The sequence below is a fragment of the Podarcis vaucheri genome (genome assembly GCF_965113315.1).
Source record: "Podarcis vaucheri genome assembly, chromosome: W".
Taxonomy (NCBI): Eukaryota; Metazoa; Chordata; class Lepidosauria; order Squamata; family Lacertidae; genus Podarcis; species Podarcis vaucheri.
Window position 1 is genome coordinate 18518531 of NC_138757.1, and position 15857 is coordinate 18534387.

At 45.2% G+C, this 15857-nt stretch overlaps 1 protein-coding gene and 1 long non-coding RNA gene across 3 annotated transcripts in view; one reads left to right on the forward strand and one right to left on the reverse strand.

Annotated features, from left to right (window-relative positions):
* Positions 1 to 15857, reverse strand: part of LOC309523338 — an 892159-nt gene that overhangs the window by 285103 nt on the left and 591199 nt on the right. The gene's annotated exons all lie outside the window — the stretch shown is intronic.
* LOC309523294 (UDP-N-acetylglucosamine--peptide N-acetylglucosaminyltransferase 110 kDa subunit-like) overlaps positions 1 to 15857 on the forward strand; it is a 116594-nt gene that overhangs the window by 16745 nt on the left and 83992 nt on the right. For both annotated transcript variants that reach the window (XM_082207071.1, XM_082207070.1), the window contains exons 3-5: positions 5839 to 6082; positions 9212 to 9280; positions 13245 to 13361. In XM_082207071.1, coding sequence (XP_082063197.1) covers positions 5839 to 6082; positions 9212 to 9280; positions 13245 to 13361 — 430 coding nt within the window. The remainder of the gene's footprint in view (positions 1 to 5838; positions 6083 to 9211; positions 9281 to 13244; positions 13362 to 15857) is intronic.

Genomic DNA, 15857 nt, shown 5'->3' on the forward strand with positions numbered 1-15857 from the left:
TATGGTCGGGTGCGTGTTATCGAGCGAAAAAGACGGTAAGTTGAGTTATCACTCAACTGCAACTATGGAGAGACCTGGTCTTAATAGAGATATTGAATTCCTGTCTCATTACATATGCTAATCATCTGCATACAGTCCCTTGCATTTTCCTGTAGAACTAATTGCAGTCGTTCACACTTGCCAAGAGGTTGACCATACACATTGAGTCCTACTACCGTCCTGAGAAAAACCCCACCCTACCCTCCCTCTGTATATCAGGGTTTGGTGACTTCTCCAACCTCAACAGGTTTACCATACCCATTGAGTCAATCACTCATCTCCTACTACCATCCTGAGAAAAACCCCACCCCACCCTCCCACTATATATAAGGGTCTGGGGACTTCTGTTTCTGTGTATCTGAAGAAGTGTGCATGCACACGAAAGCTTATACCGAGAACAAACTGAGTTGGTCTCTAAGGTGCTACTGGACAATTATTTTTTTAAAAAAATATATTTTGACTGTGTCAGACCAACACGGCTGCCTACCTGAATCTAGAATCATATAAAGAATACAATATGCATAAAAACAAGCAATCAAACTGTCAGGGAACTGCCATCAGCTCAGAGGCGAGAGGTGGAAGGGCAGTTAGGTTACAGGGAGCCTCAGGTTACAGGGAGCCTCAGGTTACAGGGAGCCTCCAAAGATCGTGAGAAGCAGCACTTCCTCCGTGGAGGAGGAAAGCCACGCCTCCAGTGGGGAAGGGATGCAGGGCTCAGAGTATGCAAGGGAGAGACACAGCACCGAACATGAACAAAGGGGGGGGGAGGCAGGTCCCCCTCTGTCCACGCCCTCTTTGCGCAGTTGGTTTACACGCAGAGTGGGGAGGCGTAGGGTGGGGGTCAAAAGACTACAGTGGTACTTCGGGTTAAGTACTTAATTCGTTCCGGAGGTGCATTCTTAACCTGAAACTGTTCTTAACCTGAAGCACCCCTTTTAGCTAATGGGGCCTCCCGCTGCTGCTGTGCCACCGGAGCATGATTTCTGTTCTTATCCTGAAGCAAAGTTCTTAACCTGAAGCACTATTTCGGGGTTAGCGGAGTCTGTAACCTGAAGCGTATGTAACCTGAGGTACCACTGTACTCTGCTGGGGAAGGTTTAAGGACCACCCACTCCCAGATTCTGCTAGCGAGTGAGCAGACATGGAATTGAGTCGATCTGCATTGTGAACGTTTTGGACAGATAATAAAGCCTTGAAAAGACCAACGGGGAGTCTTGCCTGTTTGCTCTCGAGCAACCACGCCGGCATACATAACACAAACGATTAAAATGCATCCTAAAATTAATTCAAATAAATTGCAATTAAGATTAGACTGGACAAATGACAATCCTCAGGTTAAAATTGAATGCGGTTAGTACTCGCCAGGACCAACTGTTTCCACTGATATTATAAGGACCTGTGAGCAGGCTGGGAAACCTCCTTCATGCTTGTTCTTATACAAAGAGAAAATGAGTCAGGGTGAACCCTCTGAGTCAGGACAGAACAGCTCTGTCTTGCAGGCCCTGCAAAAAGATCATAGAATCATAGAGTTGGAAGAGACCACAAGGGCCATCGAGTCCAACCCCCTGCCAAGCAGGAAACACCATCAGAGCACTCCTGACATATGGTTGTCAAGCCTCTGCTTAAAGACCTCCAAAGAAGGAGACTCTACCACACTCCTTGGCAGCAAATTCCACTGTCGAACAGCTCTTACTGTCAGGAAGTTCTTCCTAATGTTTAGGTGGAATCTTCTTTCTTGTAGTTTGGATCCATTGCTCCAAATGTCCAGTCCCTCTTGTGAGAGGGAGTTCAAGCAGGCTGCGGCCATGACCAAAAAGGCCCTGGCTCTGGTCGAGGCCAGTTTAATCTCCCTGGGGCCCGGGATCTTCAGGGTGTTGTTATTTGTAAACCGTAAAGTCCTCCGTGGGGCATACCAGGAGAGGCGGTCCTGTAGGTACGAGGGTTCTAGGCCGTATAGTAAAAGTAAAAAGTAAAGTAAAAGCCTATTGGGATATGATCTATAACAGGGATGTCCAGCAGGTCGATTGCGATCTACTGTTAGACCCCTGGGAGGGTTTGGTCGATCGCGGTCGATCGCTGGGTCCCTTTCCGATGGTAAATTAGAATCCAGCCCCGACCCCTCAGACTGCCCTCTGCAGAATGGAAGATGGAGTTTACTGAGTGAGGCTGTCTGTTTCCTCTGCGATCTGTTGGCGAGTGGCCATTCCCCTTCCTCCCTAACAAAAGCTCAACAACTTTGCCCTGTATTCCCCCAAAATGGGGCTTTCTTCCTCCCTAAAAAGGCGGTAGATCACTGGCAGTTTTTAATTATGTGAGTCGATCGCAGTCTCTTGGGAGTTTGCCACCCCTGATATAGAACAAGTTAAAGAAAATGTGTAAAAAGACATTTACCAGAAAACCAGAAGCATCTTTGTCAGGAAGAATAGGTGGTGAGATTCCGAAAATGGACCATAGTCTTTTCAGGTGTGCGACTACAGCAGCAAGGATTTTACTAGCTCATAAACGGAAGCCACAGGATATGCCAATGGCACGAGAATGGCAGTTGAAGATGAACTGGCAAAGCGGGCAGGGAAATTCTGAAACCAGCAAGATCAAATGTTTCCAAAAGGCTGGAGCAGATTTATACAAGATAGGAAAGCCCATTGTACGCAAACTGTCCGGACTCGAAGAAGACGACTTATCATATATATCTTTTTATTGATTGGTTATATTTTAAGAAGACGAGATAGAAAGTCAGGAGGAAGGCGTATGCATGCGATGAGATAACAAATATTTAAGGGAACCATGAGGTGGGGAGGGAAGGAGGGCGTCATTTTATTTCAGGGATGTCCAAAGAGGGCCAGAAGTGAACATGCGTGAGGGCCGACCAAAGTTGTTGAGCTTTTTTGAGATTTTACCCCAAACTTGTTGAGTTCTTTTAGGATTTCACCCCAAAGTTGTTGAACTGACATTCCTTCTTTATTTGAAGATTGTGGAAAATGTGATTGCATTTTATTAATATAACTGCAGGCGGAACGATTGTCCTTGTGCAAATAACCCCAAAATGTTTTAAATGACCATGCTCTTTCCCAAGGGCGCCTGCATTTCTTAAACCTAGTTGTGAAAGGATATTCGAAAAAAGAGTGCAGAACAGGTGAAAAGCAATGACCTTTTTGTCATTTATTCACATGGTATTTCCATTAATGATGATTGTAGTAGTACTGCACAGAGCGTTATTAATGCAGGAGAAATAACAAACAGCATTCCTTGTTTTAGACATAGTTAAAATGTGTGGTTGGTGTTTATTACCATACTAGGTTTTTTCCTAAAAAATAATGTCAAAAATTAGGGGGCATCTTATACTCTGGGCCAGGCATAGGCAAACATGGCCCTCCAGCTGTTTTGGAACTACAACTCCAATCATCCCTGACCATTGGTCCTGTGAGCTAGGTATGATGGGAGTTGTAGTCCCAAAAGATCTGGAGGGCCAAGTTGGGCCACGCCTGATCTAGAGCAGTGGTGGCCCAACTCGGCCCTCCAGCTGTTTTGGAACTACAATTCCCATCATCCCTGACCTACTGGTCCTGTGAGATAGGGATCATGGGAGTTGTAGGCCAAAAACATTTGGAGGGCCAAGTTTGCCTATGCCTGCTCTAGGCCACCCCCCAAATTTTCTTAAATCTTTGAGTCCCCCAAAGTAGGGAGCTTCTTGTACAGTGGTACCTCTGGTTACGAACGCTTCTGGCTACGAACACTTCAGGTTATGAGCTTCACTAACCCAAAAGTAGCAGCTCCTGGTTGCAAACTTTGTGCAGCAGGAGACCCCATTAGCAAAAGCGGGCCTCAGGATAAGAATGGTTTCAACTGAAGAACGGACCTCCAGGACGAATTAAGTTCGTAACCAGAGGTACCACTGTACATGGGGGCATCTTATAGATGAAAAAATATGGTATATCTTAATTCAGAAGGTTTTTTACTTAAAAAAACACTTCAGTTTTTCAGCTTAACGTCTTACGATTGATTATCCAACAACCAACATGAAAACAAGATTCCAAAGAATCTCCTGGACTTGCCTCCTCCCCATTGTGGGTCCTTTTGTTAACCATTTCCTCTGGCATGTTTTATAATAATCCACATCTTTTACATCTCTGTTAGGTCCAGAATTCAACATTAATCTACAAGTGTCATAATCATCCGGAGTCAGCAGACTTTTTCAGCAGGGGGCCGGTCCACTGTCCCTCAGACCTTGGGGGGGACGACTATATTTTGGGAGGAAAATGAACAAATTCCTATGCCCCACAAATAAGATGCATTTTAAATAAAAGGACACATTCTACTCATGTAAAAACATGCTGATTCCCGGACTGTCCATGGACCGGATTGAGAAGGCAATTGGGCCGGTTCCTTAGTTTGCCTACCCATGATTCTAGCTGTCTACAATGGTTTTTAAGATAAATTATATATTTCCCCCATTCCTTACTGAAATTTTGGTCTTCCTGATTTCTGATTCTTTCGGTCATTTTTGCCAATTTGGCAAAATTTGGAACTCCTAATGGGCCCAGATGAAAAGAGTGGGCATCTTGTCAGGTTGCACAAAATGCAAGTTACTTTTCCCACCACTCAAGCAGAATTTGTTTGCGTCAAGCCAGGAATAATGGTTTTGTGTTGAAGTTCTGTACATTTCTGTACACCATCAAATAATGTGATGGTACCAAAGCGGGTTGAAAGTACCTATTAGATAAGGCACTTTTTATCGTATGTGGTGGGAATGTAAAATAGTTAAAAACTTTTGGGAAATGATATATAATGTATTGGAAAAAAATGTTCAAAATGACATTTGTTAAAAAGCCAGAAGCTTTTTTGCTAGGCATTTCAGCTCATGAACTACCAAAAAAAAAAAAAAAGGAAAATATTCATGTATGCTACAAGAGCGGCAAGAATTTTATTAGCTCAAGGTTGGAAGACTGAAGAAGTACCGACGAAAGATCAGTGGCAAGAAAAACTGATGAACTATGCAGAATTAGCAAAGTTAACAGATAAATTGCATGAAAAAGACAATAGAGACTTTAAAAATGAATGGGAATCTTTAACAACCTATTTACAAAAACAACATAAAGAAATGGACTCTGGCAGGTTTTGAATAAACATTCACAATTTTATTTAATTAAAATATGGAGGAAGATACGGTAACAATATTTAAAGTACATCAACATGCAGAAAACAATGTTTGTAACAAACCAGAAAGGGAAGATGAGGGAAGTCGCCGGGGGGGGGGGGTATGTAAAATTGAATCATTGTTGATTGTAATTTGTTATAAAAGAGGAAATATTATATCTATATCTATATATCTATATCTATATCTATAGTTAGATAAATGGGGACGCTGGTGGCGCTGTGGGTTAAACCACAGAGCCTAGGACTTGCCGATCAGAAGGTCAGCTGTTCAAATCCCCAGGGGTGAGCTCCTCTTGCTCGGTCCCTGCTCCTGCCAGCCTAGCAGTTCGAAAGCACATCAAAGTGCAAGTAGATAAATAGGCACCACTCCGGCAGGAAGGTAAACGGTGTTTCCGTGTGCTGCTCTGGTTCGCCAGAAGCGACTTAGTCATGCTGGCCACATGACCCGGAAGCTGTACGCCGGCTCCCTCGGCCAATAAAGCGAGATGAGCACCGCAACCCCAGAGTCGGTCATGACTAGACCTAATGGTCAGGGGTCCCCTTTACCTTTAGATAGATAGTAAGTAAGTAAGTAAGTAAGTAAGTAAGTAAGTAAGTACCTATTAGATTAAATGCCAGACAATCTTGCGTTTTCCCCCTCCCCAGGTCTGCTCACTTCAGCACTTTGGCAATCAAGCAGAACCCACTGCTGGCCGAAGCCTACTCAAATCTGGGGAACGTGTACAAGGAACGGGGCCAACTGCAGGAGGCAATTGAGCACTATCGGCATGCCCTGCGCCTCAAGCCGGACTTCATTGACGGATACATCAACCTCGCCGCTGCTTTAGTTGCCGCAGGCGACATGGAAGGAGCGGTGCAGGCCTATGTCTCTGCCCTGCAGTACAACCCTGTAAGTTGAATTCCGCCGGGAGAAGGCAGAGTTCTCTGCGAAACCTAAGTCGTGGCTTTGAACCGGCGCGATTCTGAAAGCGATTCCGTTTTCAGATTCGAAAGCTTTGCAGCTGGCTCTTCATATTCCGAAATGTCCAAGTCTCCTCGGAAGTGGGACGCGGGTGGCACTGTGGTGCAAACCACTGAGCCTCTTGGGCTTGCCAGTCGGAAGGTCGGCGGTCCGAATCCCCGCTACAGGGCGAATGCCTGTTGTTAGGTCCCAGCTCCTGCCGACCTAGCAGTTCGAAAGCATGTCCGAGTGCAAGGAGATAAATAGGCGCTGCTCTGGCGGGAAGGCAAACAGCGTTTCTGTGCACTGCTCCGGTTTTGCCAGAAGCGGCTTAGTCGTGCTGGCCACATGACCCTGGAAAAAACTGTGGACAAACGCCGGCTCCCTCGGCCAGTAAAGTGAGATGAGCGCCGCAACCCCAGAGTTGTTAGTGACTGGACTTTACTGTCGGGGTCCTCTACATTTATCTTTTAAGTCTCTTAGTTATTCTCGAGGCTGTAGTGGTACTGCAGTATAGTGGTACTGTGCCTGTGTCTCAAGGCTTGGACTCCCCTCAGTAGTTTCCTAGTCTTTTTTTGAAGCTGGTTTGCTGATGCATAGAAGTACGGGATCACTTTTGCTCTGACCATTTGAAAGACCGTTTTTAAACACTCTTAAACAAGTGCCCAGGTGATGGCTTACACTGCCCATCTATCATAATAAATAACAAGATGAAAAAAAATATTTTTAAATAATTCCTTTGGTACCTTAAAGATCAACTAAATATAAGCTTTCAAGGTATGAGCTTGCATGTGTAATACACACTTCATCAGATACTCAGGAAGGGTGTCAAAAGCGGTCAGTTGAAGTCTCAAAAAATTGCAAAAGGTAGGTTGCCAGAATACATTTCCCTAATACGCGGTCATTTTCATTCACGACTCAGGCAACCCCTATTTGCCCTGAAGAAGAGTATTCTGCCTTAAAAGAGGCCATAGCATTTTCTTTCAGCGAACTGCAAGCTGTCAAATTAATCCCCTCTTTCCATAACCGTTCCCCATCTTCTAATTGTGTATCAGGGACGGCCAACTCCCAAGAGACTGCAATCTACTTACAAAATAAAAAAGTGACAGTGATCTACCTCCGTTGGGGGGGGGGGTTCAGGTCAAAGCTCATACACTGAAAGCTTATATTTAGTTGATCTTTAAGGTGCCACTGGAGTTATTAAAAAACATTTGTTCATCTTTCAACTTGTTAATTCTTATAGCTATCACAGATCAACATGGCTATGCACCTGAAACTGCCCATCTATGCCACTCTCCTTTCATTGCTTGTGTCTCCCCCGTTGTTGGTACCAGTCCAGGAAGAGCAGAGAACATACAGCCACATATATTAATCTGGGGCAGCACTTTGGGGGGTCTTAAGTGGGGCTGACTTTGTCCCCATGTTGAATCTGCTGTGTTATTCTTGGTGGTGTTTTCAAGACCTGTCCGTTTCCGCAAGATTCTGATGTTTAAAGGAACCAAGCATACAAAGGATGAAGATAATGAGAGACTGTACAATCTCTATATACAGTGGTCCCTTGGTTCTCAAACTGAATCCGTTCCAGAAGTCCGTTCCAAAACCAAAGTGTTCCAAAACCAAGGCTTTCCCATAGAAAGTGATGCAAAACAGATTAATCCATTCTAGACTTATAAAAACAACCCCTAAAACAGCCATTTAACATGAATTTTATTATCTAATGAGACCATTGATCCGTAAAATGAAAGCATTCATCAATGTTCTGTACTATAAAAGAAATAAGACAGTACCATAGATGATAATTTTTTTTAAAAAAACATTCCTGACCTTCACTGATGATAGTCATTGTTTGGATAGGGGGCTTTGATCCATTTCTGCGGTCATACAATCAATCAACCATAAAACGCAAAATGAGCCACAGTCAGGAAAATGAAAAAGCCACACAAACAAAAATGCAAAAATAGCGAAAACAAAAGCACCAAATATTGCCTCAGAACACTGCAATCAGAAATGGAAGGCTTCAATTGCGATGGTGGGGGGGGGGGGGCTTAAATTAGCTGCTCAAGGATGCAAACGGGATGGGGAAAAACTTGCCGTATTTTTTACTCTATTGGACGCACCCATAGGACACACCATAGGAGGTGGAGAATAAGAAACAATTTTTTTCTTGTTTCCCCCCTCAAAAACAAGGTGCGTTTAAGGTGTGTTCAAGAGCAGGCCTTGCCGCTGCCCCCCGAGCTTGTGGGGCCTGCGGTGGGGGGAAGCGCTGCTTTCCCCCACCGCCAGCCTTAAAGATCCCTGAAGCCTTTGGAGCGCAGCTGCACTCCAAAGGCTTGAGGCTTCGGGGACATCCTTTGTAGACTCCACAGGGGGGCAGGGTGCCTTCACCCCGCCGCCCCGCGGAGGCTTTGCGCAGCCCTCCGTCTCGCTGTTTTGGCTTCGAGGACAGCAGGCTGCTATCCACAAGCCTTTGGAACTCCCGCCGGGCTCCACAGGCTTGCGGAGAGCTGCCCGAAGCCCGAGGTGCACAGCGCCACGCTCCCCGGGCTTTGGGCTGCAGGCAGCTGTCTGCAAGCCTGTGGAGCCTGGTGGAAGTTCCCGCCGGGCTCCGCAGGCTTGCGGATAGCTTCCTCAAGCTTGGAACGCGAGAGGGGTTGGTGCGCACTGACCCCTCTCGCTCTCCAGGCTTCAGCGAAAGCCTGCATTCACTCCATAGGACGCACACACTTTCCCCCTTCATTTTTGGAGGGGAAAAAGTGTGTCCTATAGGGCGAAAAGTACGGTAATTATGATGGGGGGGGGACTTAAATTTGCTGCGTACAGGTAAAATGGATGAAAAAACCCTTGATTATGATGGGGGGACAAAAATTTGCTGCACAACAGTAAAAATGGAAGCTCAGGAGTCCATTCGGCTTCCGAGGCAAAGTTAAAAACCCGGAACACCTCCTTCCGGCTTTGCAGCGTTCGAGTTCTAAGTTGTTCAGGAAGTAAGCTGCTCGAGAACCAAGGCCCCACTGTATATAATCTTTTGATGTCACTATTGCCTCTTTTGGGGACTGACCCAATGCATTTAATTTCCAGGACTTGTACTGCGTGCGTAGTGACCTGGGGAATCTGCTCAAAGCCCTGGGTCGCTTGGAAGAAGCCAAGGTAGGTGTTCTGTAGAATGAGTTTTAAAACATCGGTCTTTTGAGAATGTGAACGCTTGTGCCAAGTCTTCGATGCTCCACTGATCTGCAAGACTCCCGAGAAATGGCTGAGAAGCCGAAGGCCTTGAATTCCCCCAGCGTAGTTGTGGGGCCAGATCTGGCAAGCCCCCATTAATACTTGTTTTAAGACGTTGAGTCTTGCCGCAGAACGAGACTACCCACTATTGTGATGTGACTCAGGGGCGCCACCATTCTCTGATCTGGAAAGAAACATTCCTTCCAAACTGAGGCTTGCCTTCTGACTTAGTCCGCGGTTCCTGTGAGAAGCAGGCACTCTTCTAAAGTCCTTTGCGGCTTGTAAGTGGAGAAGAACCTTATTGAATGTTTCCTTCTGAATATGGCATTGAAAAAAAGATGATTCTTTAACCTTTTCCCGCCCCCGTCTCCATAGTGGAAGAAAGGCTGGCAAACAGTCCTGGTCCTGGTTTGCTTCTTTCGAACAATCTGTCTTTGTCCAAAGGGTTGAGTGACGTGGCTGGTTTGCTCGGGAGATGAGCTGATCAAAGAAAAATGTGCGGCCGAGAGTGGGAAGGTGGCTTCTAGCAGTCCGGTTTGCAGCCGAGAATTTGAACCCCAAAACGGCTCTCTGCCAAGCGGGGGCTTTCAAATGGGACCCGAAATTGCCTTGTTACAAGCCACCTTACAAAGCTGTGCTGCTGGGACACGGAGGAACGAGAAGGAGCACCAGAGGTCCTTCCCTTCCAACCCCACGCGCCTGCTTCTGAGTGGGGTGCGTCAACAGTGTAGCTTCCGACTGGTTGCCGTTCAGGGCGGGGGGTGGGTGGGGAGAGGAGAAAGCCTGCTTTTCGGGAGAATCCGCTTTCAGGTTCTGGGAACGGACAAATTCCAAGCACCGATTGGGCAGGCAGCCGCTCCGGCCAGCCCCATTGCGTCGACTCTGAATGGGGTGGGGGCATCCAAACACCTTCTCCAAAGCACCAGGCGGACAGCTAACTCGAATCGCACGCCACCGCGGCTTCTAGCGTGATTGGTCACCGGCCGAGACATCGCGCCTGCCTTAGGTTGCTGACTTCTTTGTTTCAGAGCTCTGGAGAGACGCCTAGCTTGAAAGTGTTATTCCATTTTTTGCAAGAACTCCATTAAACCGGGGGGGGGGGGAGAATACATCTATATATATTCTGGACAAACGGCAATGTATTTCTTTGGCCATCAGTGCATTTGCAAGACCAAACCAGCACAATCTTTACCACCTGAATTGAAATACAATTGTTGCAGGAGTTTCGGAGCCTTTCTTCCAGTTTGCTGTTGCCCCCCATTAACCCCTTTCCCTTCTGCATGCCCCCCCCCCCGTTACAGACCAACCGCCCTCCACCCCCCCTGTGTTAAGACATACCCAGAGATTATTGATTGCTTTGTTGGAACTTTTTACTAATGATCTTGTTTTATTTTCTCTCTCGTTTTTGGTTTTCCAACACTGATATTACATTTAGAAGGTTTCAGGTGGGGGAAACCTTTTCCATGCGTAAGGAGAGGGAGCTCGAGGGCTGGATCTAAAGCAGAGACTCTCCTCCTCCTCCTCTTCTTCCAGGAAGGAACACACCGAAAACTCACATGAGAAATATGGTAACGGGTTTGTAACTGCCACGACAAAAAACATTTGCTCCGTGCCTGAATATTCTGTCCTGTGGCTTTGGAAACTGCTTAAATATTTTCTGTACGAGCGAGTAACGTTAGAGAGCAATTGATAGTCCTAGCCACGTTTCTTTCCGAGAAATAAACGTAAAAAAAGTACCTTAAGATTTAAGAGAGATAATTGGGAAAGGACTTAATTAAAGCATCTAACTCTTCCTGGTGGTTCATTTTTTTTATCCTTTTTCCCTTCTTTGTTTGGATTGCAGCGTTCTGCTCTGCCGATGACGCGCTGTGGTCCTGTGGTAGCGCAAAGGCGGCGCAGCGGAAACGCGCACTGCGTGTGATGGGGCCCTTGTGAATGGTGGACTAGATGATTCATCTCCACCCGGGCGGCTCCTCTAGGCCTCTTGACGAAATTGGGTTGTGATGCATTGAGGTTTCCGGCACAAATTTAAGACCCCCGTCTCCGCCCCCAGTTTTCATGCAGGCCTGTCCGGGAGATGAATCGGTCTGGTTGGCCTCTCACAGCACCCATGGGCATTGCGGCAAAGCGCGGCGGTTGGCAGCGAGGGTGCGAGCGACGTGCTGTTAGGGGGCGCTGGCGACTTCTCGCGCTTGCATTGCAGGGACCGGGACCTTTGTACAAAGCTGTCATTTGAGGTTGTGAAGGTAACATTCAGGTGTGCGTCTTGGACAGGTGAGTTTAGGCTCAGAGAGCCAAGTTTTTGTTCTTTGAAAAGAGAGAGAGAGACCGTGTCTTTCGTGCGGTACCCTGCATCTTCTAATTTAATTTCTACTTGCAGTGGTGCCTTGGTTCTCAAACTAAGTCCCTTCTGAAATCAAAGCATTCCGAAACCAAGGACGCCAGCAAGGCTGAACCTTTCTGTAAAAGGGGTACCACGGTTCTCAAACTGAATCTGTTCCGAAACCCAGACGTTCTTTCCCATGGAAAGGAATGCAAAACGGAGCCATCTGTTCCAGGCTTTTAAAAACAACCCCTAAAACAGCCATTGAACACGGATTTTGCTATCTAACTAGACCATTTATCCATGAATTGAAAGCAATAATGTACTGTATTGTACAATAAATAAAACAGTATTGTAGATGATAAAAATTAAAATTAATTTTTTTCCTTACCTGCACTGATGATAGTCATTGTTTGGATGGGGGGGCTTTTATCCCTTTCCGCAGTCACACCATCCATCCATCCATCCATCCATCAATCAATTAATCCATGCATCGGTAGTAAAGTCATTGTTTGGATGGGGGGCTTTGATCCCTTTCCACAGGCAAACAGTCCATCAGTATTTGAACTGGGTTCCACAGTCACAAAAACAAAGTAATTGAAAAAGACTCCAAAACAAAATCACAAAATAAATTACAAAAACAAAAGCACCAAACTTAATCCATTCCAGAAGTCCGTGGCACTTCCGAAACGTTCAGAAAGCAATGTGTTTGAGTAGCAGGAATTTTATGATTCTCAAAAGGAAACCTGCCCTTGTCCATTAGGGCAGTTTATAAAAAACTGCTCCAAAGGTCTTATCTTACTACACTAGGGATTATATAGCTGTTTCTGAAATGTCATGCATATCAGTTAGTATCTTGACCCTCCTCCACGAAAAGAGCTGTTTACTTGGCTGTTTTCCTATGTCATGAAGGCTGAAATTTCAATTCAGTGGAGCAGGGTCAAGATATTAACTGATATGCATGAAATTGGATTATATATAATCCCTAGTGTAGTAAGATAAGACCTATGGAGCAGGCATTTTCAATAAAAAAGTTTTGTATTGTCCATATAAAGAGGATGCCAACAAGGTTGAACCTTTCTGTAAAATAAGAATTTTAACGCTTTCTTCCGGGTTTTCGGCGTTTGAGAACCAAGGCACCATTGCAATTTTGACTTAGCTGGACAATATTTGGGAGAGACAGGCCCACAGGTCATCTGAAGAGCTACTAGACCTCAGTCGGGATGCTATCCAAACTGCGTCGCAATCCAAACAGTGGCGTATCGCAAGCCAGTTGCGAATCCGAAAGCAGCTTCCCTGGACTTGGCTGAGGAATTGCTCGCTAGGAAAGAATTGCTATATATTGAAGGATCAGCGTAACTGATAATGGTGAATTTGCACTTGGGTCCTGGTTTGCGCCAGCGCAGCTCCATCCGCCAGCAGGCTAGTTTTGGCGCGAGCGAACCTCTACTGCAGGATCACTTTTGGCCGGTCAGAGGAGGGGGACTAATGGGAATTTTTTTCTTGCTTTTCTTTTGTGCAAATATCCCGTTCCCCCTGTACCTACTGCCCCTCGACTCTCCCAAGGCCTGCTACCTGAAAGCCATCGAGACCCAGCCCAACTTTGCAGTGGCGTGGAGTAACCTCGGCTGCGTGTTCAACGCGCAAGGGGAAATCTGGCTGGCGATTCATCATTTTGAGAAGGTAACTGTCCCGGGGGTTCTGGGCTCTGTAGACATGGGAAGGCCTGGAAAAATAATAATAATTATAACGATGATCGTGATAATCCACTATAAGCCCCATTAATTGGGCTAGTAGTGTTCTCTCTTTGAAATATATATATATTTATTTTTTTCATTCATAACAATCCAATCTAAGCCACTTTAATTGGGCAAGTAGCATTCTCTTTTTAAATCATTTTTTATTAATTTTTTCATCAATAATCCAATCTAAGCCTCATTTGCTGCGGAGACTAATGGCGGTGAGCTCTGTGTCGTCTGCTTAAGGGATGACACGGTCCAGGCAATTAGAGCATTAGGGGTGACCGCCAGGGCTGGCGCACCCCCGGAAAAACCCCCATGGTGGAGTGGGGGTCGTAGGGGTCCAGCAGAGCGCAATAATTCGGCCCCCCCCCCAAATCCCCCAGCTGTCGTTTTGCGCACGGGGGCAAAGGAGGAGGCTTGAGTCCACTCATGGCTCCAACGCACTCTTCTACTGAAGCCACATACTGCCACAGAAGCAGCGGATTTTCCAATTAGAGGTAAAGGCCAAATAAAGCTTTAAAAAAGAAGAATTAGGATTAAATTGACTCATTTGGTAAAACAGAAGCCAAAAAGAAAGTCAGCTTCCGATTTCTGCGGACAGGCTCTGCAAGGGACTTTTTTGTGAATGGGAGACAGAGAGGCATTTACAGCCATGGAGATTTTGTAAGAGTTTGACTTGGACTTTTGAGACTGTTTCCTTCTTTTGGATAGACTTTAGAAACAGTTGTGTCAAGTTACCCCGGGGGGGGGGGGGAGGATACAAATTAACAGCTGGAGAGAACTTGACAGATTGATACCTTTGGCAGAGTAGGAAGCAAAAATACGGGGGGGGGGGGGGAAGGCTGTGGAAATACGAGCTTTAATCCCAGCCCTGGAACTTGGAGGCATTAAATTGGGGCTAAGCAGGAGAACTCTCTACCTTATTGAGGGAGAAATTCCTAAAGGAGGAAGGAGAACCTGGAATAGCTTTGGAATTAACATCAGTGCCTTTAGAAGACCAGGGGATTTAAGAAATACTACCTGTCAAAAAATATATATGGGACTTATATATAAAGCCAAAAAGTTGGAAAAATTTGGATTACAAAATACTAAAGAACAGTTTACATGGACGTGGAATTCGACATTGACTTTTAGTTTGAAAGTACAGCCTGGATTTATAAAAAGTTGGACTATTATTTCCCACCATCTTCTGGAAAATGAAAGGACAGGACTGAAGAGAAGTATATGATTTTATATTAATTTTATATGTCGCCTGGATTGGGACTGGTCTTGTTTGTTTGTTTGAGTTGATTTGACTTGGAACTGTTTTTTCTTTCTGTTTTTTAAGAGCTTGGGTATAAGAACTGCTACTTTCTGTATTTTATACAGTGAGGTATTCTTTTATATCCTTCCTTTGTCTGTTCTTGGGCTATTTTATGTTTTTTTGTCTGTTTTTGGTTTACTGTCTTGAGGGATTGCTAGGAGAGGGAAGGTTGCTTAAAGGGAAATAAAACTTTCATGGTTCAGTCTGGGAGTGGGAAAGTATTTACACTTCTGAGCTGAGCCAGGAAGCGCAGGTGTGGCCTTGAAGAGTTCAAAACAAGAGTGCCGAACTGTGGGAAAGACTGCTGGCCTAGATATGGTGGGTAAGCAACAGGCAGGAGCGGTTACTAGGAAATCTGCTATGGACAAAAGACGAGCAATTGTGCAGGAAGAGACATTAGAAAAGTAGGGAAAGCAGAACATACTGATTTCCTTACACAACAGTTTATGGAATTCAAGAAAGAGATGGTTCAGTCAATGAAAAGTTTTACTCAACAAGTGCATATGGATATGGAGAAATCTAATAAATTGTTGACAGAACAAGTGCATAGGGATATGGAGAACTCCCAACAAGTTACTGACAGAACAATTTGGAAAATTAGGTGAAAAGGTCAATAATTTAGAAACCAAAGTGGATAAATTGGAAAAAAACTACTGAGGAGTTAGGGCGCTTGAAGGAGAAACAAAAAGCAGTCATGGGGACAGTGGGAGGACTACAAGAGAAGCAAAATGAGTCGGAAGATCAAATCCTCCTTTTACAGCTAAGAGAGAGAGACAGGACAGTAAGAATAAGAGGCCTACCAGAATCAGAGACAGAACAGAATTTAGATCCATAAGTTACACAGACTATTGCAGAATGGAGAGCTGTTTCAGAGTAAAGACGAGAGAAAGTAGACTGAGAAAGTGGCCAGGATATGTCCTATTAACACTAGTTTCAAAAAAAAATGAAGGATGCAATCCTTCAAAAAAGTTTTGAGGACAGTCTGCTGGTTGCTGAACAGAAAGTTGACATTTTTCGGGAAATTCCACTGAAATTGAGACTTGGGAGGCATATGTACTGGTTTTTAGCAACAGCATTGAAGAGGGTGGACATCGGGTATAAATGGGAATATCCAGAAGGGATTTCATTCACATT